The sequence below is a fragment of the Maniola jurtina genome, chromosome 24 (genome assembly GCF_905333055.1).
Source record: "Maniola jurtina chromosome 24, ilManJurt1.1, whole genome shotgun sequence".
Lineage (NCBI taxonomy): Eukaryota > Metazoa > Arthropoda > Insecta > Lepidoptera > Nymphalidae > Maniola > Maniola jurtina.
In genome coordinates this window covers 6,586,331-6,613,105 of record NC_060052.1, presented here as the reverse complement: position 1 = coordinate 6,613,105, position 26,775 = coordinate 6,586,331, and the positions used below count along the sequence as shown (strand labels likewise).

At 36.9% G+C, this 26,775-nt stretch overlaps 1 protein-coding gene across 2 annotated transcripts in view; it reads left to right on the top strand.

Moving 5' to 3' along the window:
• Nucleotides 1-26,775, top strand: part of LOC123877783 (ABC transporter G family member 20) — a 57,653-nt gene that overhangs the window by 7,388 nt on the left and 23,490 nt on the right. For both annotated transcript variants that reach the window (XM_045924670.1, XM_045924669.1), the window contains exons 2-5: nucleotides 18,996-19,264; nucleotides 20,706-20,865; nucleotides 25,582-25,718; nucleotides 26,279-26,404. In XM_045924670.1, coding sequence (XP_045780626.1) covers nucleotides 19,005-19,264; nucleotides 20,706-20,865; nucleotides 25,582-25,718; nucleotides 26,279-26,404 — 683 coding nt within the window. In that variant the 5' untranslated portion in view covers nucleotides 18,996-19,004. The remainder of the gene's footprint in view (nucleotides 1-18,995; nucleotides 19,265-20,705; nucleotides 20,866-25,581; nucleotides 25,719-26,278; nucleotides 26,405-26,775) is intronic.

Sequence of the window (26,775 nt, the reverse complement as noted above, 5' to 3'; positions counted from 1 at the left end):
GTATTGGAAAGGACCAAAACGACAAAACTCATTGGTTAAAGTTTATTCGGTAATTGATAAATTCGCGTTTAATCTTGCTTATTTTGTTGCTGTTATTGATGACTCATGGTTCAACTACATTTTAAGCGTCGTTACTTTTTTCTAAATAAGTTGAATTAAGCTATGTAGATTGTAGGTGTGATTTATAGTTTTATCTTAAAGAATTCAAAAAATCATATTTCTGAAGTGGCCGCTCAGAGAACTTGTCAGAGAACGTGTTGAAAAGTGTCTTTGTAGGTATTTCTTATTAGAATCTCGAATTGTACGCTCTCTATACATTTTGTGCTAAACCTCACAAACCAGAAGAATCTAAGAGTACCCATTTACCATAGTGAAATCTTGGACGAATAAATACTCAGTGAAATATGATAATAATGTACGAGGTTTGCCAATGTTGAGAAATTTTTCTGACAAACAATTTCTGGTTATTTATTTGCGGCCGGCCTTATACACTTTAGAATTTTATATCAATCAAATCAATTTAAACTCTATTTCATGTTACAATAAAGTATAATTTAGCTTAGTTATTTTCCTCTTTAGTAATATTCCATTAATTAATAACTGGTTATAATTTTATTTCTTGGTATCAGCATCAGCTGTCAAAATTTGTGCGTATTTTTTTAATTTGCATGCCATGAATAGTTCTTTTTATGTAGCGATCAGTTAAGAGGAGTGTTCTTGAGCGCTACCCATACAAACGAAGTTTCTTATGTGTACCTAATCAAACTAAATGAAATTCTTTGGACACGCTCTAGAAATATTTTGAGCCTGTGGTTTTTCAGATTTCTGTACAAATATGTAATTTCAACGTTACATGGGCTCAAAGATTTTTACAATACAGATATTATTAAGAGTTACTAGAGCGCATCTATAAAATTATATTGAGTTTGACTGACTGTTCATCAAAATACTAGCTTATGCCCACCACTTTGTTTGCGTGTACTACCCCTATTTTAGGGTTAAATCGTGGTTGTTCTTATTTTTAAATAATGACATTCCTCTAAAGTCTAAATGAAATACTATCAAGAGGCTTGTCTGGCATCCTGGGGAGCATTGACCGCTAACATAGTCTTTTGACCTCTTTAGAGGACCTACTCGAATGTAAGTACTAAGTAGGTATATATTGTATTGATCGTATTAAAAATAAACAATGATTGGATAGAAAAAAAAAACAAAAAATCATGACTCCGTTGGGATACACAAATAAAAGAAATAATGTCGACGACCTGTTAGGCATTGTATACACAGAAGTGGTGAATGACAAAGGTGTGAGGGGGAAGGGGGGGGGGGGGGGGAGGGGCACGTCATTTCCTCTACCTTGTACTTATTCGTCAAGTTTTAACAGTGCCTTAAAGGTGCCCACGCAATTGAACTGAACTGCAACTGAACTGCGCGTCGCGGCAGCGCCCCGCACGCGACGTCACTACCGCGCGTCACGGCTGGAGAGAATATCGTGCGGGGCGCTGCAGCTGCCGCGACGCGCAGTTCAGCTGCAGTTCAGTTCAAATGCGTGGGCACCTTAAGTCTGAACAAAGTCAAAGAACGCTCTTATACATAGATCTCATCTTAAGGCTCATCTCTTTAGGAATGTTTATCGGATTCGGATCGGATGCAGTCCACAAAGAGTTTTAAGAGCAGTGTCATTACGTTCAGTAGTAAAATATGTCGGTTCACAGTTTACACCAAGTGTAAAATTGAGGAAGCAATGTTATACAATCATAACAATAACATTACACAAACACATTACATTTCGGCACATCATTCATGAGGCTGCGTTTCTCAACCTTTATGACTAGACAATAATATGCCTAAGTCCTAACAAAGAAGGAAAATGAATTGAGCGCTTAGGGCCTTGACAGACACACGGCATGACAGAAACGTGTCTAACACGACTGCTAAGAATTGTAAAACACACACACACACATACATATACTCACATAAACACACACAAACCCACACACATTTTTACAGTTTTTGCATGCCATTAATGGCTGATTGTAAATTGCACGTTTTATACTCGTAAATGTAACATTGTACTATGTAGGGTATCTACTTATAATCGTGCGATTAAATCCTTTTATTTTTACACTAGCTGATGCCCGCAGCTTCGCCCGCGTGGATTTAGGGTCTGAAATCCCGTGGGAATTTTTGATTTCCCCGGGTTGCAACGTGGTTCTGTACCACGTAAAAACCATTTAAACGGATGATCCTTAAAAAATCCCGAGGGTTAGGAATGCAATTCCTTACAGCATCAGGGTTGAGGAGTTGGGTCCTCGAGGTCAACGACAAAGTCTTTACTTGGTACAGATACCTTCAATATCAATCAATTTATAACCGACAGTTTCTAAATCCCATCAGTAGTGATGGTGAGGTCCCCTGCAGCATTAGGATTGAGGAGTTGGAATCCAATTTTTTTTTGAAACAATGTCACAAAGTTCCTCTATCGATTAAAAAAAAAATTACGCAAATCGGTTCGGAAATCTCGGAGATTTCGGTGTACATAGGTAGAAAAACACAACTCCCTTTTTGAAAGTCGGTTAAAAAAGTAGCCTATGTTACGCCCTGGTCAATCCTCTACTTGTCTGTGAAAACCCCGTCAAAATCGGTTCAGCCGTTCCAAAGATTAGCCTTTTCAAACAGACAGACAGACAGACAGATAGACAGACAGACAAAAATTTTAAAAACGTGTGATTCAGTGTTGGTATCGTTCAAATAACCATATGAGCTTAATATGAGGTAGTTATTTCGAAATTACAGACAGACACTCCAATTTTATTTATTAGTATAGATAGGTACGTTCATAGGTCAGTGATTGTATTACAAAATGTGCACGCATACTCGCGCGTTGTGTATGTTTCTGTCCTTAGTTCGCTCTAAGTTAAGTACACACCACACATCGCTCAACGAATTACTTACAGAGTGTAACTGCTGATGTAATAAAATATATTAATGCTATGAGCCGTGATAGAATTCTTAAAAAATTAATAAATAAAACCGACTTATATAACCACAAACACTAAAAAGGAAAAACAATTTTTGTTTCTACACGTGTAATGTATGTGTGAAGTCGAGCGAGCATAATAAAAGAAACTAGAAGTGTGAAGCTAAAAAAAATTTTTTTCAAGTCGGTCCAGGCGTCTTTGAGTAATCGGGGAACAGACATAAAAAAAGATTTCGACGAATTGAAAAACTCCTCTTTTTTTGAAGTCGGTTAAAAATGGTTCTGAATCAGAATTGGATTACTGATTTTTGAGAAAATCGTAAACATACGTACAGTTTCATTGGTTAATCTTAATATTCAAAATAGAACCAAATTACGTTTGTATGGAAAAGATTGAGCAGCGGCTACGGTTTCTCCTTTTAAGGGGTCTTAATAAAAGAAAATTAATGCAAAGATTTATTATTCGGGTACCCTATCTTCTTAGGCGGGCCCCACTAACAACAAGAAAACAAAAAGAATAAATTGATTTAATTTAAATAATTGTATTGTAATATTAGTTAGATAATTACGACTACCATTTTCGGATTACAAACTAATATCCTCATAATACGAATAGCATAGAATACTAATTAGAAGTACTGTCACGTGCAAAATGAAGCCATTGAGAGGTCAAACCGGAGGGCACATAGTACATACAGATACCTACTTCTATAACCTCGATTAAACCTTTTCTTCTTTGAATAGTACAAATCGGCGTTATTATTCTAAGTACACGAGTCTAAATTAAAAATTTCTAACACCCCCAAGTGAAGGTTACAGTAACTAGAAAAGAGCTGATAACTTTCAAACGGCTGAACCGATTTACTTGGATTATAGCTAAGAACACTCTCGATCAAGCCACTGGACGGATTTGGCTGAAATTCGGAATGGAGATAGATAATATCCTGGATTAGCACATAGGCTACTTTTTATCCCGGAAAATCAAACAGTTCCCACGGGATTTCGAAAAACCTAAATCCACGCGGACGAAGTCGTGGGCGTCAGCTAGTATAAAAAGATTTATAAAAGATAAAATAACGAAGGTCTGGCACTCGCTGCCTCTTAGTCCATGAGAAAAACAAGCCTTGGCAAAATAAACATACTCGACGCTTTAGAAATGACCCCATGGCGACATAATGAACGGAAAATTTTGATTCTATCGCGTTTTTAGGATTCCGTACCTCAAAAGGAAAAACGGACCCTTATAGGATCACTTTGTTGTCTGTATGTCTGTCTGTCCGTTCATCTGTCGTGTCTGTCAAGAAAACCTATAGGGTACTTCCCGTTGACCTAGAATCATGAAATTTGGCAGGTAGGTAGGTCTTATAGCACAAGTAAAGGAATAAATCCGAAAACCGTGAATTTGTGATTACATCATTAAAAAAAATTAAGATTTGTTTCAATTTTCAAATTAGAATAACTATACCAAGTGGGGTATCACTGACTAAGGTGGGGTAACTGGTGAAAGAATTTACAAAGTCGGTTCAGGGGCCTTGCTACCATCGCTTAAAGTAGTAATGTTTCAATATTGTTTTGACATATTCATATAAAACTTGTATGAAATTGTCAAAACAATATTGAAACATTATTACTTTTAGCGCTCATAGTAGGGCCCCAATAGTTCAAAAGATTAGTTCCTTTCCTACAAACAAAATTACAAACTTTACCTATTTATAATATTAGTATAGATCATAAATACTTAAGACTTTAACAAGGAATTTTCTAAACAATCAGAGCATACCTACCTAGATAATCTGCACAGGATGTTATCAATGCCTAGACCTAGACTTGAGTAATCAGTAATGTTGCATAAGGTAGGAATGGAGGAAAAATAATAATAATTACCTAATGATATTGTAATTAATTGCTTCTATACCCACAGGTACTTCCGCCATGTGTAAGGAAAAGTCCTTCTACTTAGTTTTTCTGAGGTTAAGACTCAAAGCTTAGACCTCAATAGCTCAACGGTTATAAGAGAAAAAATTCGAAAGGTCGGCGGTTCAAACCCCACCCGCTGCACTTTCGTCGTACCCACCCCTAGCACAAACTTTATGCTTAGTTGGAAGGGAAAGGGGAATGTTAGTCATGATTCAATTAATGGCTAATATTCTTTTCTTTTTTTTCCAATCACCGCAGAATTGTAATAGTAAAATAGAAATGATTATGTAGGGCCTACCGCCCGTAGTTTGACAGCTACCAGCTACCAGTGCCACCAATTTATCTGTCTGGTGGACTATGGTCTATGACCTAAACCTTTTAATTCTGAGAGGAGTTGTATTCTTAGTAGTGGGCCGGCGATGGGTTGAGATGATCATCACATCACATCACACTAATATTATAAAGGCGAAAGTTTGTATGTGTGTGTGTGTTTGTATGTTTGTTACTCCTTCACGCAAAAACTACTGGACGGATTTGGCTGAAATTCGGAATGGAGATAGATAATATCCTGGATTAGCACATAGGCTACTTTTTATCCCGGAAAACCAAAGAGTTCCCACGGGATTTTGAAAAACCTATATCCACGCCGACGAAGTCGTGGGCGTCAGCTAGTAATTATTATATCTCTATCTACAGTTTTTGCTCTCAAAATTGCATAAATTCTAAAAATAATACTCTATTTATTCCCAAAACTTTTTCTTCCACTCACTTCTGTCACACGTCAACGCATTTTCCACCCCTTTTATACACATAATATTATCCTCTTCCACGCAATCCATCCACCTTTTCTTTGGTCTTCCTCTCCTCTTTTTTCCTTCCACGTGCATATTTAACATTTTTCTAATGACATGATTTTCTTCCCTCCGAATTACATGCCTATACCATGCACATCTTTTATCTTGTCTACTTACTTGTTATTTACGTATTTCAAAATCCCGTGGGAACTCTTTGAACTCGTAGGAAGTAGCCTATGTGCTAATCCAGGATATTATCTATCTCCATTCCAAACAGCCAAATCCGTCTAGTAGTTTTTGCGTGAAGGAGTAACAAACATACACACACACGAACACATACACACATACACACAAATTTTCGCCTTTATAATATTAGTGTGAAGTGTGATTATTCCCAAATAATAGCAAAATATTATTGCAATTTTATGACGTCAATACTGACGAATTTTCACGTATTTATTGACGTCATATTTAATTGCAGTTACCAGAGATACGATTTTAGATAATCAAGGTTCAGATCAGAACTGATGACTAATCCAACTTGTGCGTCACAGTGATAATTAATTTATTACTCTTGTAATGTTAATTTTTATTAAAAGATAAAAACAGGTTGTTTTAAATATTACTATTTAAACTTTAATGGCCATTTAAAACATTTTATTATTATAGTGACGCTTACAAGACAGGCCTAATTAATTTGGCTCTTTAACGACATTCGTTCCAAACAAACATAGTTTTGGTTCTCATTTGTAGTAATAAAACCGGCCAAGTGCGAGTCAGACTTGCGCACTGAGGGTTCCGTACTCAGGTATTTTTTTCCAAGATTTTGCACGATAAATCAAAAACTATTATACATAAGAATAAATAAAAATCTGTTTTAGAATGTACAGGTAAAGCCCTTTCATATTATGATACCCCACTTGGTACAGTTATCTTATTTTGAAAATTGAAACACGTTTTAATTTTTTTTTTAATGATGTAACCACAAATTCGCGGTTTTCAGATTTATTCCTGTACTTGTGCTATAAGACCTACCTACCTACCAAATTTCACGATTCTAGGTCAACAGGAAGTACCCTATAGGTTTCTTGACAGACAGACAGACAGACAACAAAGTGATCCTATAAGGGTTCCATTTTTCCTTTTGAGGTACGGAACCCTAAAAACCACTGTTACTTCATAGTTTTAAGTTTTCACTTCGTCGGCAATCAGAAGTCCCCACTGTCCCCACTGAGGCACTGACAGCCATTTTTAACCCCCGACCCAAAAAGAGGGGTGTTATAAGTTTGACGTGTGTATCTGTGTATCTGTGTGTCTGTGTATCTGTGTATCTGTGTATCTGTGTATCTGTGTATCTGTCTGTGGCATCGTAGCGCCCAAACGAAAGAACCGATTTTAATTTAGTTTTTTTTTGTTTGAGAGGTGGCTTGATCGAGAGTGTTCTTAGCTATAATCTAAAAAAATTGGTTCAGCCGTTTAAGAGTTATCAGCTCTTTTCTAGTTTTCTTGTAGAAAAGAAGGTTAGATAACCGTTAGGTTCATAATATTTTGTCAATAGACAAATGTCAAGCTGTCAAGATGGACGTTGCCTAAATACATAATAATTATTATTTATTTGAAAATGATGTTTCGGAAAACTCAAATACTTTGGATCGTCGGGGGTGTTATAAATTTTTAATTTACACTTGTTTTTAAATACCTCTGTCTATAATATTTCGCTCATTAACTATCGTCGCAATTTCGAAAAGGATTTCCACTGTATACCTAAGTATAATAATTAAGCAATGCACAATGTTGTATTACAACACTTGCGCTTAACGACCGCCACGAAATACCTATTGGTCAGACATTATGACTCAGCACATTTTAGTAACTGATCGTCATGAGAACTTTGGAAACATCTTGTAATTAAAAAAAACGGCCAGTTGCGAGTCAGACTCGCGCACCGAGGGTTCCGTACTAGGGTATTTTTTCGACATTTTACACGATTAATCAAAAATTATTAGGTATGCATGAAAATAAATAAAAATCTGTTTTAAAATGTACAGGTATAGCTATTTCAGATGATACCCCACTTGGTATCGTTATCTTACTTTGAAAATTGAACACATTTTAATATTTTTTTGTGATGTATCCACAAATTCACGGTTTCCGGGGTTTTTCCTTTACTTGTGTTGTAAGACCTACCTACGGGAAGTAACATATAGGTTTTCTTGACAGACGCGACAGACGGACATTCGGACAGACAGACAGACATCAAAGTGATCCTATAAGGGTCCCGTGTTTCCTTTTGAGGTACGGGATCCTAGAAACAGGGAAACCCGTAAAATACGGGGCATCTAACAATCCTATTACCAAGTGAGATCGCAGTCAAAGGTTTTATATACTTAGGTATAACTTAGTTATATTAGGCATAACCTATTTATATAGAGTATCTAGTAGTTGTAACTTGTAATCGAATAAAAATCCTTTGAAATTGAAACCTTAACATTATGGCCGATCAAAAAAGGGTAAGTGCATTTCAGTAATAAATAATAGCGCGTTCGTAATAAACAGGGTTTAACAAAGGTTAAGGTCACGTTATTTATTAACTGTAGACACCTTTTTTTAAACAAGCTATAATTGCACATCCACCTTGATAAGAATGTACAACGTCCTTTAAAAATTTTTGTGGTGAAATTACAAAGTACAAAATTAAGTTAAATTACAAAATTACCACTACTCACCATCCATGTGACCATGTGACTACCATCACACAAAGATAAAGTATTATAGAAGCAGGCGTTATTTTGCGGAAGTCCATGATATACAAGGAACCAAAAGCTTAATTTGCTATAATCCGCGAAACCAACGAAATCTGTATGGTACGCAGCACCACACAAATTCCAACACCACTCGACGCGCGTTTCGCCCCGACACCGGAGCATCCTCAGGAGATGTAGACCTTACAATGTCTAATTGCAAAATTGTCTAATTATGAGTGGTACCAAAATAAATTCAACTCAGCATTTGCTGCGCCTGTGTCAGGAACGCAGGCACAGGTCTGGTCTTCCATGCACGGAACACTTAGTGCGCGAATCAGACTCGCACTTGGCCGGTTTTTTATACGTCAGGTTGATTTTTTTCGTTTACAATATAGCATATGTCACCCAGACCATAATGAATTGATTCATCACCTCACTCATCAATATCGGCCTAGTAAGTTACGGATAGGCGCTACGGTGGAACACACAGAAATTGATACAAACATACAACATATTTGAGCCTCGATAGCTCAACGGTTGAGGAGCGGACTGAATCCCGAGAGGTCGGCGGTTCAAACCCCACCCGTTGCACTATTGTCGTACCCACTCCTGGCACAAGCTTTACGCTTAATTGGAGGGGAAAAGGGAGTATTAGTCATGATTAGCATGGCTAATATTCTTAAAAAAAAAAAAAAATACATACATAGACCGCTAAAATCATGCCTAACCCTTTTAGATTTGCCGTAGTCGGGTAGGTATATTACAAAAAATATCGACAGAACCTCTTTTTTTCTTCAGTTAAAAAATAATAATATCTTAAAGGATGGTAGAATAAAAAGGGGACCGTCCAAAAGTCTACAGCAAGGCTGTCTGCCTTTACTTAAAGTGATTCTTTTTTGTCTAGAATGGTCTTATAGTATTTCAATAATAGCCGAGTAAATGCGTACAAAACAACTTAACAGAGCTCTCTCCGTCACTTGCCCCATACAATCGTAGTTCCAATTTCATTTGAATATTAAGCAACCAAAGTCCATGAAATTTTGCAGACATATTCTAGAAACTAATAGATATCTGTGCCTGTGGTGTTTTAGATTTTTCTATAAATATGTAGTTTTAAAGTTACAGGGGCTCAAAGATTTGTCTGTGAATTTTTAAGACCGCGTAACTTTGAAACCGAATATTTTAACGGAAATCTGGAAAACCACAGGCATAGATATTAGTTTCTAGAATATGTCTGCATTTCATGGACTTTGGTTGCTTAATATTCAAATGAAATTGGAACTACGTTTGTATGGAGCGAGTGACGGAGAGACCCCTCTTAACATGTTATCAAATCTGGTTAGTGGTTGGTGCTAAATTTTATACTTAATTCAATTTCCTTAGTGCGTCAGCTGTTAAAAATAGCCGGCAAAAAATATACATGTGACGCAAAAATACTTATAATAACATTAAGTATGTATCTTTTAACTTGTTGTAAGCTGTGGTTTTAACAGACGTCATCTTAATGTGGATTTGCCAAATAATGACGTGTGTGCTATTACATCTCGTATTGTACAGAAGCAGGCGTTATTTTGCGGAGGTCCATGATATACAAGGAACCAAATGCTTAATCCATACTTCCATACCAATGTTACAAATGCGAAAGTGTGTCTGTCTGTCTGTCTGCTACCTTTTCATGGCCCAACGGTTTAACCAATTCTGACGAAATTTGGTACAGGGTTAGCTTATATCCCGGGGACGGATATAGGCTACTTTTTGTCCCGGAAAATCAAAGAGTTCCCACGGGATTCCCAAAAACCCATCCGTTTAACCGATTTGTATGAAATTTGGTACCGAGGTAGCTCTTTATCCCGGAAAGTCATTCCCATGGGATCTTTAAAACCTAAATTCATGCGGATGAAATCGCGGGCATCCTCTAGTTTGCTATAATCCGCTGAAACAAACGAATCTGTATGGTGCAACATGCAACATGCACCGCCCGCCCTCCCACTGCTAAACATGCAGGAAAAGCCAACAAGCAAGCAACACACACCACCACCATGCATCACCACACAAATCCACTAAAACACACGACGCACGTATCGCTCCGACACCGGAGCATCCTCAGATGACAGACCTTACAAAGATTCAAGATTCAAGATTCATTTATTCAATCAAATGAATCTTGAATCTTTAGAAAACCATTTAGAAACTAAGCTTTTGGTTCTTTGTATGCTACATGTCACTCATCAATCATCATGGGATGTCAAAGGTATCAAAATTCAGAACAAATGCGAAGAGCGTTTTGGATCACTAAACTAATCATTAGGTAGGTCTGTACACTTTTTTGACCCCCGACCCAAAAAAAGGGGTGTTATAAATTTGACGTGTGTATCTGTGTAGCTGTGGCATCGTAGCTCCTAAACTAATGAACCGATTTTAATTTAGTTTTTTTTTATTTGAACAGTGGCTTGATCGAGAGTGCTAATACAAGAAAATCGGTTCAGCCGTTTGAAAGTTATCAACTCTTTTCTAGTTACTGTAACCTTCACACTTGTCGGGAGTGTTATTTATTAAATTATTAAATTTTTAATTTACACTTGTTACACCCCTATCTATCACACTAATATTATAAAGGCGAAAGTTTGTATGTGTGTGTGTGTGTGTGTGTGTGTGTGTGTATATGTTTGTTACTCCTTCACGCAAAAACTACTGGACGGATTTGGCTGAAATTTGAAATGGAGATAGATAATATCCTGGATTAGCACATAGGCTACTTTTTATCCCGGAAAACCAAAGAGTTCCCAAGGGATTTTGAAAAACGGGCTCCACGCGGGCGAAGTCGCGGGCATCGGCTAGTGGATCATAATATAAGTATGTATTGTTGTGTTACGTACTAGATAATATTATGTGGTTAGATATTACAAGAAAAAGAAGTCGGGGTTTTTAAGTCTGATTATTATGTTCACTGACCATAATACACATCTTACATAAAAAATTATGACCATGACCAACAAGATTTCATAACACCTTAAGGAAGTAGGTACAAGTTCAATTTTTGCACATCTTTAGCATACAATTTAGGGTATACCCTTTTAAGTTAAGGTCCCCAAAGTGTGCCAAGGTCAAAAGTCGATTCATTGCCAAATCGATTCTTCATTTATGGTTATTGAAGGTAACGATTATGGCCTTTTTTTGGTATGTGAATTTCCGATAATTCGATTGATAAGGCGAATGGCCAGTTTTTAGAGTCGCTACTAATAGCCTCCGCTGTCCGTCCGTCCATCCGTCCGTCCATCTATTCGTCTGTCTGTCAGCGGGCATCTTGTGAAACGCAATAGGTTGGTCTAGCTAGGGATTTGGGAAAAACGGAACGATTCTATGATTACTTTGTTGTTGGTTGTATACCTGTCTCCAATTGTTTTTAACCCCCGACCCAAAAAGAGGGGTGTTATAAGTTTGACGTGTGTATCTGTGTGTCTGTGTATCTGTGTATCTGTCTGTGGCATCGTAGCGCCTAAACGAATGAACCGATTTTAATTTACTTTTTTTTGTTTGAAAGGTGGCTTGCTCGAGAGTGTTCTTAGCTATAATCCAAAAAAATTGGTTCAGCCGTTTGAAAGTTATCAGCTCTTTTCTAGTTACTGTAACCTTCACTTGTCGGGGGTGTTCAAAATTTTTAATTTAAACTTGTTTTGTGACTACATTGGCAGTTGGCATCTCATTGGCATTGAGATTTGCGAGCGATTAGGCACTTTTATCCGTTGAGGAGTTTCATCGTCTATTTCCTAGGTCATCAGATTTCACCAAAAATTGCAACTTATCCAATGATAGGATATCCAATACGTCCTTTCAAATAAAATAAAAAAAGAATTATTGAAATCGATTAATACACGGAGTTATTATTAACACCGCCGCCAAAAAAAATAAACATAGGCACGTGTCGAATTCAAATGTGGTTCTCCACTCGTTTTTAAAAGTCGGTTAACGTGTGATGAAAAAGTGAAGGTTATTTTAAGATATTTGAATTTTTCACTTCATGCTCGTTAATTGTTTCAATTTCAAACAAATTAGAATGAAACATCGAAATATAAATTGAATATCAGTATACTTACCTACTTTAATTGAATAAAATAATAATATCAGGCCTATTCTTAAATATTATGTGCTCGGAGTGCCCATAGATAGTAAAAACAATGGTTTTAATATGGGGTTTAATTTACAAATGATGAAATTATAATAATTATAATTTTTTAACCTACTACAATTTATTAATTTGAAAATCCAAAAAGAACGACTGTTATTTCATAGTTTAGTTTAAAAACCGGCCAAGTGCGAATCAGACTCGCGCACCGAGGCCAGGGTTCCGTACTCGGGTATTTATTCCAACATTTTGCAAGATAAATCAAAAACTATGAAAATCTGTTTTAGAATGTCTGAATGGTAAAGCCCTTTCATATGATGATATCCCACTTGTTGATTGATTCCCACAAAATTGAAACAAATTTTAATTATTTTTTACTGTGATGTAATCAAAAATTGACAGTTTTCGGATTTTTTCCTTTACTTGTGCTATAAGAGCTACCTACCTGCCTTCATGATTCTAGATCAACGGGAAGTACCCTACAGGTTTTCTTGACAGACACAACCGACGGACAGACAGACAGACAACAAAGTGATCCTATAAGGGTTCCGTTTTTACTTTTGAGCTACGGAACCCTCAAAATAGGAAGAAAACGTGACAAAGCATCGACAAACAACCGCTATCAAGATAATGTTACGCGAATTATGTCCAATCGTGATTGAATGCTGGAAAAGTTTAATACTTACCTACATGCATGCGAGACCTTTTGAGTACCTACTTATTGTCATAATAATACACGTTCCTTTGAAATAAAGCATAATAATGCAGTACTTATCTATTACTAGAACGTAACTTACCGAAGAGTGCGTTTTAACCGACTTCCAAAAAAGGAGGAGGTTCTCAATTCGTCGGAATCTTTTTTTTTTTTTAATTTTAATTTTTTATGTATGTTCCCCGATTACTCCAAGACCCCTGGACCGATTTGGAAATATTTTTTTTGTTTGAAAGGGTATACTGTGCAGTTGGTCCCATATAAATTTTGTGAAGATCTGATGAATATCTTCGGGGATGGAGAACAGAACTCCTCAATGGATAAGAGCAAATTGCTCGCGGTCAGTGTAATAGCTTAGTAAACAGTAGGGTTTTAACTGGGAACAATATAAGAAGGATTCTTAGGGTTCCGTATCCGTATCTCCAGAGAAAAAAGGCACCCTTACTCATTTTGTTCTCTGTCTAACAAAATCTGTCAAGGAATTCAATATTTGGTTTTGGGTCAACGTTCTACACCAAATACCAGTATTGTAACTCACAGACACACACACAGACTCACAGACTGACAGCAGAGTGACATTAATAGAGCTCCGTTTTTACCCATTGGGTACGAAACCCTAAAAATTAAGTACTTTTGACAAAACATTTAGCCCCTTTTAAAAAGGAAGACGCATATTTTTATTACGCTTTATAAAACAACAATAACTGCCTACTTCATCGCATCGTGCTCAAAATAACCTTTATACAACCTTTGCATATAACCAACTTAAAAATTGATTTTATAGTTGGTTTAACAAGTTTATTTAGGCATTTGAAGGTACTTTGTAGGCGCATTAGCTGAACAAATGACAAACGCTTCTCGGAGTCATAAAACTAATTGAGAAACTCGATGCCCTTAGCACGAATGAGTAATTTTTACCCGGAATACGTGTATTTACTATGTTAAAAACATTTGGTTACAACTTAGGTAAAAGCTATGAGTATTTAGACAAGCAAGGGTACAATGCAAGGGCAAATCCTAATTTGGTTGTAAATTATACACACCTGAATATAGATTATGTATTATGTTCTGTCATCTTTTTAACCCCCGACCCAAAAAGAGGGGTGTTATAAGTTTGACGTGTGTATCTGTGTATCTGTCTGTGGCATCGTAGCTCCTGAACTAATAATCCGATTTTAATTTAGTTTTTTTTGGGTTCCGTACCTCAAAAGGAAAAACGAAACCCTTATAGGATCACTTTGTCGTCTGTCTGTCTATGCGTCCGTCCGTCCATCCGTCATGTCTGTCAAGAAAACCTATAGGGTACATCCCGTTGACCTAGAATCATAAAATTTGGCAGGTAGGTAGGTCTTATAGCACAAGTGAAAGTATAAATCTGAAAACCATGAATTTATCTACCACTGGTGAGCAATAAGCATAATATACATTTAGAAATAATAATATATGAGTAGACACTTAGTAGACACAACTTAGCTTTAACGTTTTTATTGAACATCAGCAAATAATGTCGCCCTTGAAACTGCAACGTTGATAAAACAACATTATTACATAGTATCATATAGTTCAGCTGCCCCAGCTTGCACTTGACTTGTAACTTCATAATTTATTCCTCTTGCCTCGACCATGGTTAACATGGGCTCCTCCATCACTTACTCCATACAATCGTAGTTCCAATTTCATTTGAATATTAAGCAAACAAAGTCCATTAAATTTTGCAGACACTCTAGAAACTAATATCTGTGCCTGTGGCTTTTTAGATTTTTCTCAAAATATGTAGTTTCAAAATTACAGGAGCTCAAAGATTTGTATGTGAATTTTTAAGAACGCGTAACTTTGAAACCGAATATTTTAACAGAAATCTGGAAAACCACAGGCATAGATATTAGTTTCTAGAATATGTCTGCAAAATTTCATGGACTTTGGTTGCTTAATATTCAAATGAAATTGGAACTACGTTTGTATGGAGCGAGTGACGGAGAGACCCCTCTTAAGAACAAAACCAAGAGACTGATCAAGACTAACACGTTGTCGGATGTATTGTTAAACATATGTCATTATCTTTATCCCAGCACAAGGTAGTAAATGAACGACGAATAAAAACATGAAAATCTTCATACAAGCATAAGATAAACATAAAAAGGATCAAATGTCAAGTACAAAGCATAATGCAATAGCAGCACAAAAAGCTTCCTATTGTCATTGTTAAACTGTGAACATAAAAACCTTTGTGATGTCTAATTTATTATAAGGCGTCTATTAGACGACGGTTCACCAGTCGATTCCGTCAATCATGAGATGATTGATGGGCGGAGTATTAGTCATGGTCCGGTAGTTGTCATTCAAACATGCTGATGTTTAATCATTGACATATTGATGTTTGATGATTGACAGTCATCGCAAAACGAACTGGTGAAAAACTGACAGCAAAGTTAAAACAGTCTCTGTGTCATCATCATCTCAATTCTCAACCCATCGTCTCTAATGGGCACGAGTATCCACTTTGAATGAGAAGGGATTAAGTCCACCAATCTGGTTAAGTGTGGATTGGCAGACTTTTCTTCACACTGGAAATATCTCAGGCTTACAAGTTACCTCTCGCTAGGTGTTTCCCTTTACCGTCGACGCAAGGTTTATTGAATTGCTTGAATCGCTCAAGACTCAAGTCCTCCGAAAATGCATACCCGGGAGTGAACCTTAGACTTTTCGAATAAGAGGCTGACATTTTACGGCGGAAATTAATTACATATAGTTATATCTGTAATCTGCCGATAAGTTACTTAGCAACATTGTTATTTGTCAAAAAATCCATACTTCCATACTATTATTAGAAGTGTAATGTGTGTTTCGTCTGTCTGTCTGTCTGTCTGCTACCTTTTCACGGCCCAACAGTGTAACTGATTGTGACGGAATTTGGTACAGGGTTAGCTTACATCCCGGGGACGGACATAGGCTACTTTTTATCCCGGAAAATCAAAGAGTTCCCGTGGGATTCCTAAAGACCCATCCACTTAACCGATTTCTATCTTTGGTAGCGAAGTAGCTTGCGTCCCTGCATCGAAATAGGCAACTTTTTATCCCGGAAAATCAAACAGTTCCCAGGGGATTTATAAAAATCTAAATCCACGCGGATGAAGTCGCGGGCATCCTCTAGTACATAATTTTTCACTACCTAATAACAACATCGCTAACACATAATTTAAGTCGCTAAATATTTTACAGATTACAGGTACATAACGCATACCTAGATGTGGTTATTGATTTCGGTTAAAACAACCAATTAGGCTATCAATCATCGTTTCATTGTCTAAAGGATTCTTTATAACAACATTTGAATGAAGAATAGGGAAACTGAATAGATTAACTACTTTTCATTAAAATGTCGTAATAATATAGTAATTAATGTCTTTAGTAGGTATTGTGTGAAGAAACATTGTTTAATACATCCTCTAGCATTATTTAAAGACATGTTGTCTGTAAATAATATAAAAGTCATGATATACAATAGAACGACAAACAAACACACATTCGCATTTATAATATGGGTAGTGATTAATAGACTAATATGGGTAGTGATATTTATAATATGGGTAGTGATTAATAAATAATAAATTAAAAATTTCTAACACCCCCGACAAGTGAAGGTTACAGTAACTAGAAAAGAGCTGATAACTTTCAAGCGGCTGTACCGATTGTCTTAGATTATAGCTAAGAACACTCTCGATCAAGCGCCCTTTCAAACAGAAAAAACTAAATTAAAATCGGTTCATTCGTTTAGGAGCTACGATGTCACAGACAGATACACAGATACACACGTCAAACTTATAACACCCCTTTTTCTTGGGTCGGGGGTTAAAAAAGAAACGTGAAAGAGTAAAACAAATATTATTCAATCGTTATGAAAAATAAACGTAATACTCGTATGTAGGCAATATTGGTGACCAATTTTCCATGCTAGTAAGTGTACTGTACCATTATATTTACACAAAAACATTTGATTGGGTGTAATTGCGCAAGTAAATACTTTTTTTATTGACTTTCAGCAATCGTTATTATTTTTCGTACAGAATTTCGTAAATTACAATTTGATACTATACCTAAGTCAAACTTATAGTCCGTAACTGTGGGTTTTCGTTAGTTTGGTTAGGGGTTTCTCTTGCGCGTCTCTCCATACAAACGTATTACACCTATTATATTTTCTTTGTTGTTCTAGATTTAAAACTAAGGCATGTTATATTGATTTATCTCTCCATTATCAGTTTCTATGCCCTAAATGTATTTAAGTATTTTAAAAGTTATGGCTTTTGATAAATCTCTATTTTAGGGCAAATTTTGAGGCAACTTCGCTCATAAATCCTTAATAATCCACACTTCCATACTAATATTATAAATGTGAAAGTGTGTCTGTCTGTCTTTCTGTCTGCTAACTTTTCACGGCCCAACAGTTTAACCAATTTTGATGAAAGTAGGTACAGAGTTAGTTTATATCCCGGAAAAGATAGGCTTCTTTCTATCCCGGAAAATCAAAGAGAATCCACGGCACTTAAAGGGCCATCCGTTTTACTGATTTATATGAAAGGTACAGAGGTAGCTTTCATCCCGGAAACTACATAGCCAACTATTTATCCCGGAATATCAAAGAGTTCCTACGGGATTTTTAAAAACCTTAAACAGAGCAGACAAAGTCGCGGGCATCATCTATACAAAAAACTAGAAAATTGAAAAATTAACAAATTCTTTAGTTTGTGTAAAAAAAAATTTTTCTTTTGCCAAAAATAGATGTAATTCCAAATTAAATTCAAAAGCACTTGTAAAAAGTTTATTCGAATAAAAATCTATTCTATTCTAATGACCGGAAATGACTGGAAGTTTTCCGAAGCAAATTAATTTTCCTGAACCATCCAGAAACTTGAGCTGATTTTGTATGTAGGTTTTCCTTTAAACGTAGACCTCTTTTCCTCAATTAGAAAGGCGACGGGCGGGTCCTATTACGATCATAAAAACTCAGTGATCCCTTATAAAAATTAATTAATTAATTAATAATTACATACAGATACGTAACATAATAATTCTAGTAGGTAGGTAGGTTTAATTGTAGTATTGTGTGGAAATGACATAAATAATTGTTTGTAACTATGTTTCTAACCATGTAACCTGTTTCAAACTATGTAAGTACCTATTACGACAGAGGAATTGTTTATATGGCGCTCCATACAAACGCAATTAATTTGCTTCTCATTTGAATTATTACTAATCAACAGATTTCTGTAAAAATGTATAAGTAGTTTTAAAGTTACGGGTTCAAAAATAGTTCAATGTGCAATCATTATAGAAATAAACATTGGAGCGTGAGCGCAGCGAGCACAATTTTTTTTCTAAGGATAAAAATTAAAAATTCTTAATGAAGGGGTTTGAATATTTTAGTATGGAGCCTGGCCTACTTGTTTGCCATTTTTTTCTTCTTCAAAATAGTGCCTATACATAAAATTTGCATTAATCAATAGCTGGCAATGGCATTAATAGGCATCAATACAGACACGTTCCTATTGCATGAGACAACATCTTCCAAGCGTTTCTGATATATAAACTATCAAAGTTGTACTTGGTATGCCAAAATCTCAAGATTTTTCAAAATCCCTAAATCCATGCAGACGAATTTATTAGGGAATTAATTAGTAAAGTACATATATTTAACTTTTTACTTTACTTTATCATATTTCTGTTTCAGAAAACCAAAATGCCGGCCTACGACAACGAGGGCGCCACCATATCAATGGAAGACGTCCGTGACCCGGACAATGGCACCTTAAGAATAAGCACCATAGAAGACGAGCTCGCTGCTAGAAGGAACCGCATGTTCAAGACACAGCAGTCCACAGTAGCTTCTAGAAGACAGCAGGCAGTGTGTGTCAGAAGGGCACATAAGAAGTATGGGTCAAAGAAAAATCCTAATGTCATATTGGATGGATTGAACATGACAGTTCCTAAGGGAGCTATGTGAGTATACCATTAACTTAATACTTAAGGCGTTTGTGCACATGATCCGTATTCGTTTTCGTAAAAATACGATTCAAAGTTCAAAATGCGGTTCTATCCCCACCCGTTGCACTATTGTCGTACCCACTCCTGGCACAAGCTTTACGCTTAATTGGAGGGGAAAGGGGAGTATTAGTTATGATTGGCATGGCTAAAAAAAAAAAAGTGGCTACCATTTTTGACATGTTGATGATGATGATGAGAGAACCGAGTGTAGGTACGAAAAAAATGTGTGCCAACGCGACTGGACTCTATTACTAAGACTCCTTTGTCCGTCCGTCCGTTCGACCGTCCATCCGTCAGTATCTCGTGAACCATATTAAGTAGAAACCTGTCACAGAATGTGTATTCCTGTTGCCGCTATAACAACAAATTAATACTAAAAATTTCAAAATTACCGCCATGAAAATTTAAAAAAAATTAAATGTTGTTTCTCGTACTATGGTACCCTTCGTGGGCGTTTACGTAATAAATATTCGTAATTCTTCTTTGTTAATGAATATTAGTTACTCAGATTTCCTAGTTTAAAAACGCTGGAACAAAAAGATTAGTTTTCAATTACTGTAACTTTGACCTTTAGGTATTTTACACCTGCCTTTACTAAAGGAGGTACGCTATTTTAAGCCCTAATGTGAAGCAAATAAAGACCATTTTATCTGTAAGCTTAGGTATTTTAAGAAATGCACATAAGCGTGGAATTTTAATTAACTTTGATTTTTCTTTACTCAAAGGTTTTACATTTGCATAGTATCAATTTGTTTGTAATTGGAAAAGTTTTTAGTAGGTAAAGTTTTTATTCCTTTTAAAAGAGGAAAACACTTGCTTCATTCAGCTTGCTTTCTTGTCTGGTGGGAGGCTTCGGCCGTGGCTAGTTACCACCCTACCGAAAGAGCCGTGCCGCCAAACGATTTAATTTAGCGTTTCGATACGATGGCTTGTAGAAACCAAAGTGGTACCTATGAGTTTAGTAAATACAGCTTCCAGGTTAGCCCGCTTCCATTTTAGACTCATCACTTAGCATCATCACTTACCACCAGGTGAGATTGCAGTCAGCAGGCTAAGCAAGCAGGGCTAACTTGTATCTAAATAAAAAAAAATTGTGACTGTTCCTATCTATTGATGTTAATGCTCTGCCGTTGGTAAACGCGTTAATGGTTGTTAACCGTAGGTGTGTGTAGTCAGGACCTAACGCGATAATTTTACAACGGCATTCATATTGCCGTTTGGCGTTAGACGATTTCAACCCTAATTCAATTGGCATTAGACGTTAACCGTTCAACCCTTATGGATTCGTCATGTCTGTCTGTCTGTCTGTCTGTCCGACCGTATATCACAGCAACTTTTTTCCGAAACTAAAGCACTATAAGTACTGTTTTTACTGATCACTTCTTTTTTCTTACAGATACGGTCTACTAGGAGCATCAGGCTGTGGGAAAACAACACTTCTCTCTTGCATAGTTGGGAGGCGGCGACTGAATTCTGGTGAAATATGGGTACTTGGTGGAAGACCTGGTGGGCCTGGTAGCGGAGTGCCTGGACCTAGGATAGGATATATGCCACAGGTAGCTAAATCTACCTAATCTCTTCTCAGTCTTGGACGCGTTTGGAACCCTCGTAGCTTTAGTTTTAAGTTATGTAATTATTTATCACCACTATCACACTAATATTATAAAGGCGAAAGTTTGTATGTGTGTGTGTGTGTGTGTGTGTGTGTGTGTGTGTGTGTGTGTGTGTGTGTGTGTGTATGTTTGTTACTCCTTCACGCAAAAACTACTGGACGGGTTTGGCTGAAATTTAGAATGGAGATAGTTAATATCCTGGATTAGCACATAGGCTACTTTTTATCCCGGAAAATCAAAGAGTTTCTACGGGATTTCGAAAAACCTAAATCCACGCGGGCGAAGTCGCGGGAATCGGCTAGTATCGTATAAATTTAACAATTTCGACCATCAAAAGGAGTACAAATGTACCTATTTTGAATAAATGATTTTGACTTTGACTTTGACTACTTCACTATCTCAATTCTCAGTATCGAATGTAGCAAGAAATAGAATAATCCCAATAAATAGGTACCTACCTATCTACTTAAAAGTTAAAAGTAATGTTAAGATACACACTACACGTCATCTTCCTAGTCGTCCCTTACTGAAAAAAACCGGCTGAGTGCGAGTCAGACTCGCGCACTGAGGGTTCCGTACTCGGGTATTTTTTCCAACATTTTGCACGATAAATCAGAAACTATTATACATAAAAATAAATAAAAATCTGTTTTAGAATGTACAAGTAAAGCCCTTCCATATGATACCCCGCTTGGTATAGTTATCTTACTTTGAAAATTGAAATACGTTTTAATTTTTTTTGAATGAATTAACCACAAATTCACGGTTTTCACATTTATTCCTCCACTTATGCTATAAGACCTACCTACCTAGGTTTTCTTGACAGACACGACGGACGGACGGACGGACGGACGGACAGACAGACAGAAAGACAGACAGACAGTCAGACGGTTTTAAACTTATTTTGAGGTCAATCAGTATTGGAGCAATGTAGACCAACCAATGTCAAATGAGCTCGGTGGATATTCATCAGTGTTGATCACTGAGCATTGAGCAAGTTAATCATTCCGTGCTGGTGACATAATATTTTGCCTTTTTGCTGTGGTCCGTCTGAAAATAACTTTAGCCCTCACTTTGACCTTACATTTTATACGTTTCATCTCAAGGTCAGATAATACCTAAGGCAATGTGCTTCAGTGCACCGTATAATATTACAAAAATATCGATTACGACCACCGTCATTACCAATATAATTCAAGAAATGATAGCCCCACGTATCGATGACTCCTACGTAGGCATTATAGTTTAATTTAAAAAAAAAACCGGCCAAGTGCCAGTAGGACTCACACACGAGGGGTTCCGTACCATCGTTCAAGCAATCTTAAACCAATCTAGTAAAAATTTATCACTCCATAGCTGTACAACACTACAAGTTAAGGACGGACAGCGCCATCTATGATGAGATTTAGTAGACATATTATTTGATCATGGTTTAATTTTTTTGTGGTGTAACCACATGGTTTTCGGGGGTTTTCCTTTACTTGCAGTGCTAAAGTGCCAAATTTCATGGTTCCAAGTCAACGGGAAATGTATAGGTTTTGATTCCCTTGACGGTCTTGATAGACAGACAGACAGACAGACAACGGAGTGTTCCTATAAGAGTTCCTTTTTCCCTGGAGACATGGAACTCTACATACAAACTTTACTTTTCCGGCGTTTTCAGTTGATTTAACAAAAAACCATAGATAAGTAGTGGCCGCAATTTCATAAAATAGGATGTTTCCATTTTTCCATGATTTCCATAAAATTTCCATAATTGTGACCTATGTCAATGACAAGGACAAAACTATGTACCCAGGTAACAGTCAATTGACGACGTAATACGAACATTACGGGAAAAGTAGATACATAATGTATGTACTTACATTTTATTATCAGTAATTCACTACCAGTTTATTGTAATACAGCGAACATTATTGTAAATAACTTGCTTTTTCCACGCGATTTCATATCAAAGACAAATCCGCCTGTCCGTCAGTCCTTTCAGAGCTTAATAACTTCTGAATTAATATACAAAATTCACAAATCATATAGAGTGTTAAAGAAAATAATTTAAAAAAACCTGTATTTTTAAAACTTCTCAACGTATTGCAAGTAAAACTTAACCGACGCTAGAGGTCAACGAACGTTGCGTAGTTAGGTGCCATCGGTCAGTTAGGACTCAAATCTTTTTATAATGTACCTACGAATACATATTGATTTATCAAAGTTGAAATTATTATGTAGGTATTTAGCTAAGTTAGCGATCGTACGACATCAAAGGCGCTAAGCAAGTAACTAGCTGTTATTTTTAACCCCCGACCCAAAAAGAGGGGTGTTATAAGTTTGACGTGTGTATCTGTGTGTCTGTGTATCTGTGTATCTGTCTGTGGCATCGTAGCGCCTAAACGAATGAACCAATTTTAATTTAGTTTTTTTTGCTTGAAAGGTGGCTTGATCGAGAGTGTTCTTAGCTATAATCCAAGAAAATCGATTCAGCCGTTTGAAAGTTATCAGCTCTTTCCTAGTTACTGTAACCTTCACACGTCGGGGGTGTTATAAATTTTTAATTTACACTTGTTTAATCTATGGCTTAGCTACCAAGTAATTAACGGAAACATGTCAATCAACGTTAATTTTTTACATCCTTAATTCACGTCATAATACTGCCATATCTACCACTAAAGATCTTGAATGGGCAAAAAAAATAACTAATGTCTTCAAAATATGTGGTTAGGTACTAGTAAAAAACTGCTTGGTAATTTTTACTTTTGCGTTGTAATTTTTAACCTAAGCACCTACGATATGATATAATAACATGAGGGTTACTATATTTTATGACGCTGTGTGACATAAACGTGCACTTATGTAACAGTTAATCGGGACTTAAGTAGTCCATTATATTTTATAACACCATACAAAAATGAAATTTATGTCACAGTCATTACCAGTGTTTTTCGGCTTATATTATAATGTACAGAAATACAATTTATACACTACTAGATGATGCCCGCGACTTCGTCCGCGTGGATTTAGATTTTTTTTAAATCCCGTGGGAACTCCTTACTTTTCCGGGATAAAAAGTGCCGAAGTTAATTTACGGGACGTAAATCTCTGCACCAAATTTCATATAAATCGGTTCAACGGATATATTCTTAAGAGTCCCGTAGGAACTCTGTGATTTTCCGGGATAAAAAGTAGCCTATGTCCATCCCTGGGATGTAAGCTAACTAATTTATAATTTTATATTAGTACTAGCTGACGCCCGCGACTTCGTCCGCGTGGATTTAGGTTTTTCGAAATCCCGTGGGAACTCTTTGGTTTTCCGGGATAAAAAGTAGCCTATGTGCTAATCCAGGATATTATCTATCTCCATTCTGAATTTCAGCCAAATCCGTCCAGTAGTTTTTGCGTGAAGGAGTAACAAACATACACACACACACACACACACACACACACATACAAACTTTCACCTTTATAATATTATAGTGTGAAGTGTGATAGTGTGATTAGTATGGACTAGATGATACCCGCGACTTCGTTTGATATTCCGGGGGGAAAAGTAGCCTGTGTTAAGTCAAGCTATAAGCTTTCTCCATTCCTTTCAATCAAATCCGTCATGTAGTTTTTCTTTAGGTAGGTTACCAGAAAACCTATCTTCAAGTAGGTTCCTTTTTAACCCCCGACCCAAAAAGAGGGGTGTTATAAGTTTGACGTGGTGTATCTGTTTGTGGCATCGTAGCTCCTAAACTAATGAACCGATTTTAATTTAGTTTTTATTTGTTCGAAAGGTGGCTTGATCGAGAGTGTTCTTAGCTATAATAGCGCTGAACGCGCTGCTGAAGGAGTCTCCTCGCTGTAACATATTTGCTGACAAATGGGCTGACCTCATAGGTCAGATCCTGCACTTTTGTGAAAATTTGTAGTTGACATATTTGATTATTATTGACTTTATTGTGTAACTTACAAATTCTAATTACTTTGACGAATTTATTTTTATTGTGTAACTTAATTTAATTAGTGTAATTGGACTTAAAAGGTCCGTTCTAATTAAATAAATAAATAAATAATCCAAGAAAATCGGTTCAGCCGTTTGAAAGTTATCAGCTCTTTTCTAGTTACTGTAACCTTCACACCTTCGGGGGTGTTATAAATTCTTAATTTACACTTGTTTCTTTTGAGGTACGGAACCCTAAAAATGATATGACTTTGACTTTGACATCAAACGAGTTGCAGGGCAGGGAGCTGCTGATTTAGATGACACAAGACCGTAGCGTGTGAAAGTCCCTACCAGAGACCTATCTCTTGCAGTGAACGTCTATTGTTTGATCATGATGATTATGATGACTTACCTAATCAACCCATTTCCGCCCCACTACTGAGTACGGGTCTCCTCTCAGAATGAGAACGGTTTAGGCCATAGTCTACCACGCTAGCCCAGTGCGGATGTCAGACTTCACACACCTTTGAGAACATAGAGAACTCTCAGGCATGCAGGTTTCCTCACGATGTTTTCCTACACCGTTAAAGCAAGTGATGTTTAATTGCTTAAAACGCACATAACTGGAAAGTTAGTGGTGCGTGCCCGGGATCGAAGCCCCGACGTCAGATAAGAAGGCGGACGTTCTAACCACTAGGCTATTACAGCTTCCAATGATGACTTATAACGATTGTTTGCAGGAAACAGCGCTATTCGGCGAATTCTCGATTCGTGAAACGATGATCTACTTCGGCTGGATAGCGGGGATGAGCACCAAGGAGGTGGACGAGAGGATAGATTTCCTCGTTAATTTGCTGCAGCTACCAAATCCTACAAGGTATTTTAAGCTTCTAACTTTACATTACGGACTCGAATGAATTCGTCCGGCCGCTGTCCTATACCTACCTAAAAAAAACCGACCTACGTACCTGCCAAATTTCATAATTCTACGTCAACGGAAAGTACCCTATACACTTGAAGGACACGACAGACGGACAGACAGACATACAGACAACAAAGTGGTCCGATAAGGAATATATCCTGAAAAGCAACCTGTATAGGATAACTTCGATGTCTGTCCGTCTGTTTGTCTATCTGTCTCTATTTGTTTGTTTGCCTATATTTGTGTTTGACTTTCTGTCTATCTGTTGTGTCTGTCAAGGGGATCAAAACCGATAAGGAACTTCTTGTTGATCTAGGATCATGTGGGAGGTAGCAATGTCTTACAGCACAACCAAGGGCAAAAAAATAAAAAGTGTTCCTATTCCTTGTACGATGTTACGAAACCCTTCGTATGTGATTGCGACTCGCATATTATGACCAACTTTTTTAATCAAAAGTCCAATAGTAGTATTTGAATCGTGGTGTGACAGTTTATTTTTTAAATATTTACTGCAGACAGGTAAAGAACCTATCGGGAGGTCAACAGCGACGGGTTTCTTTGGCTGCAGCACTTCTACATGACCCTGAACTACTCATTCTTGACGAACCCACAGTGGGAGTGGACCCTGTTTTGAGGCAAAGGTAAGAACATATTTGTATGACCCTAATACTTCCTAATGAACGGAAACATCGTGAAGAAACCTGCATGCCTGAGAGTTCTTCATAAGGTTCTCAAAAGTGGGCAAAGTCTGACAATCCAGACTTAGCCAGCGTGGTGGACTTCGGCCTAAGCCCTTCCCATTTTGAGAAGAGATCCATGCGCAGTAGTCAGATGATATATTATTATAATTATATTGTGCAGTAAAAAAATTGGTGAGCAATCACTAACTCACCTACAATGAGTTAGCCTACTGTGGTTTTTGTGGCACTGAATGTAACAAAAATGCCCTGTACATTCTGTATTTATGATAAATAAAATTATAAAAACCCAGCCAAGTGCGAGTTAGACTCGC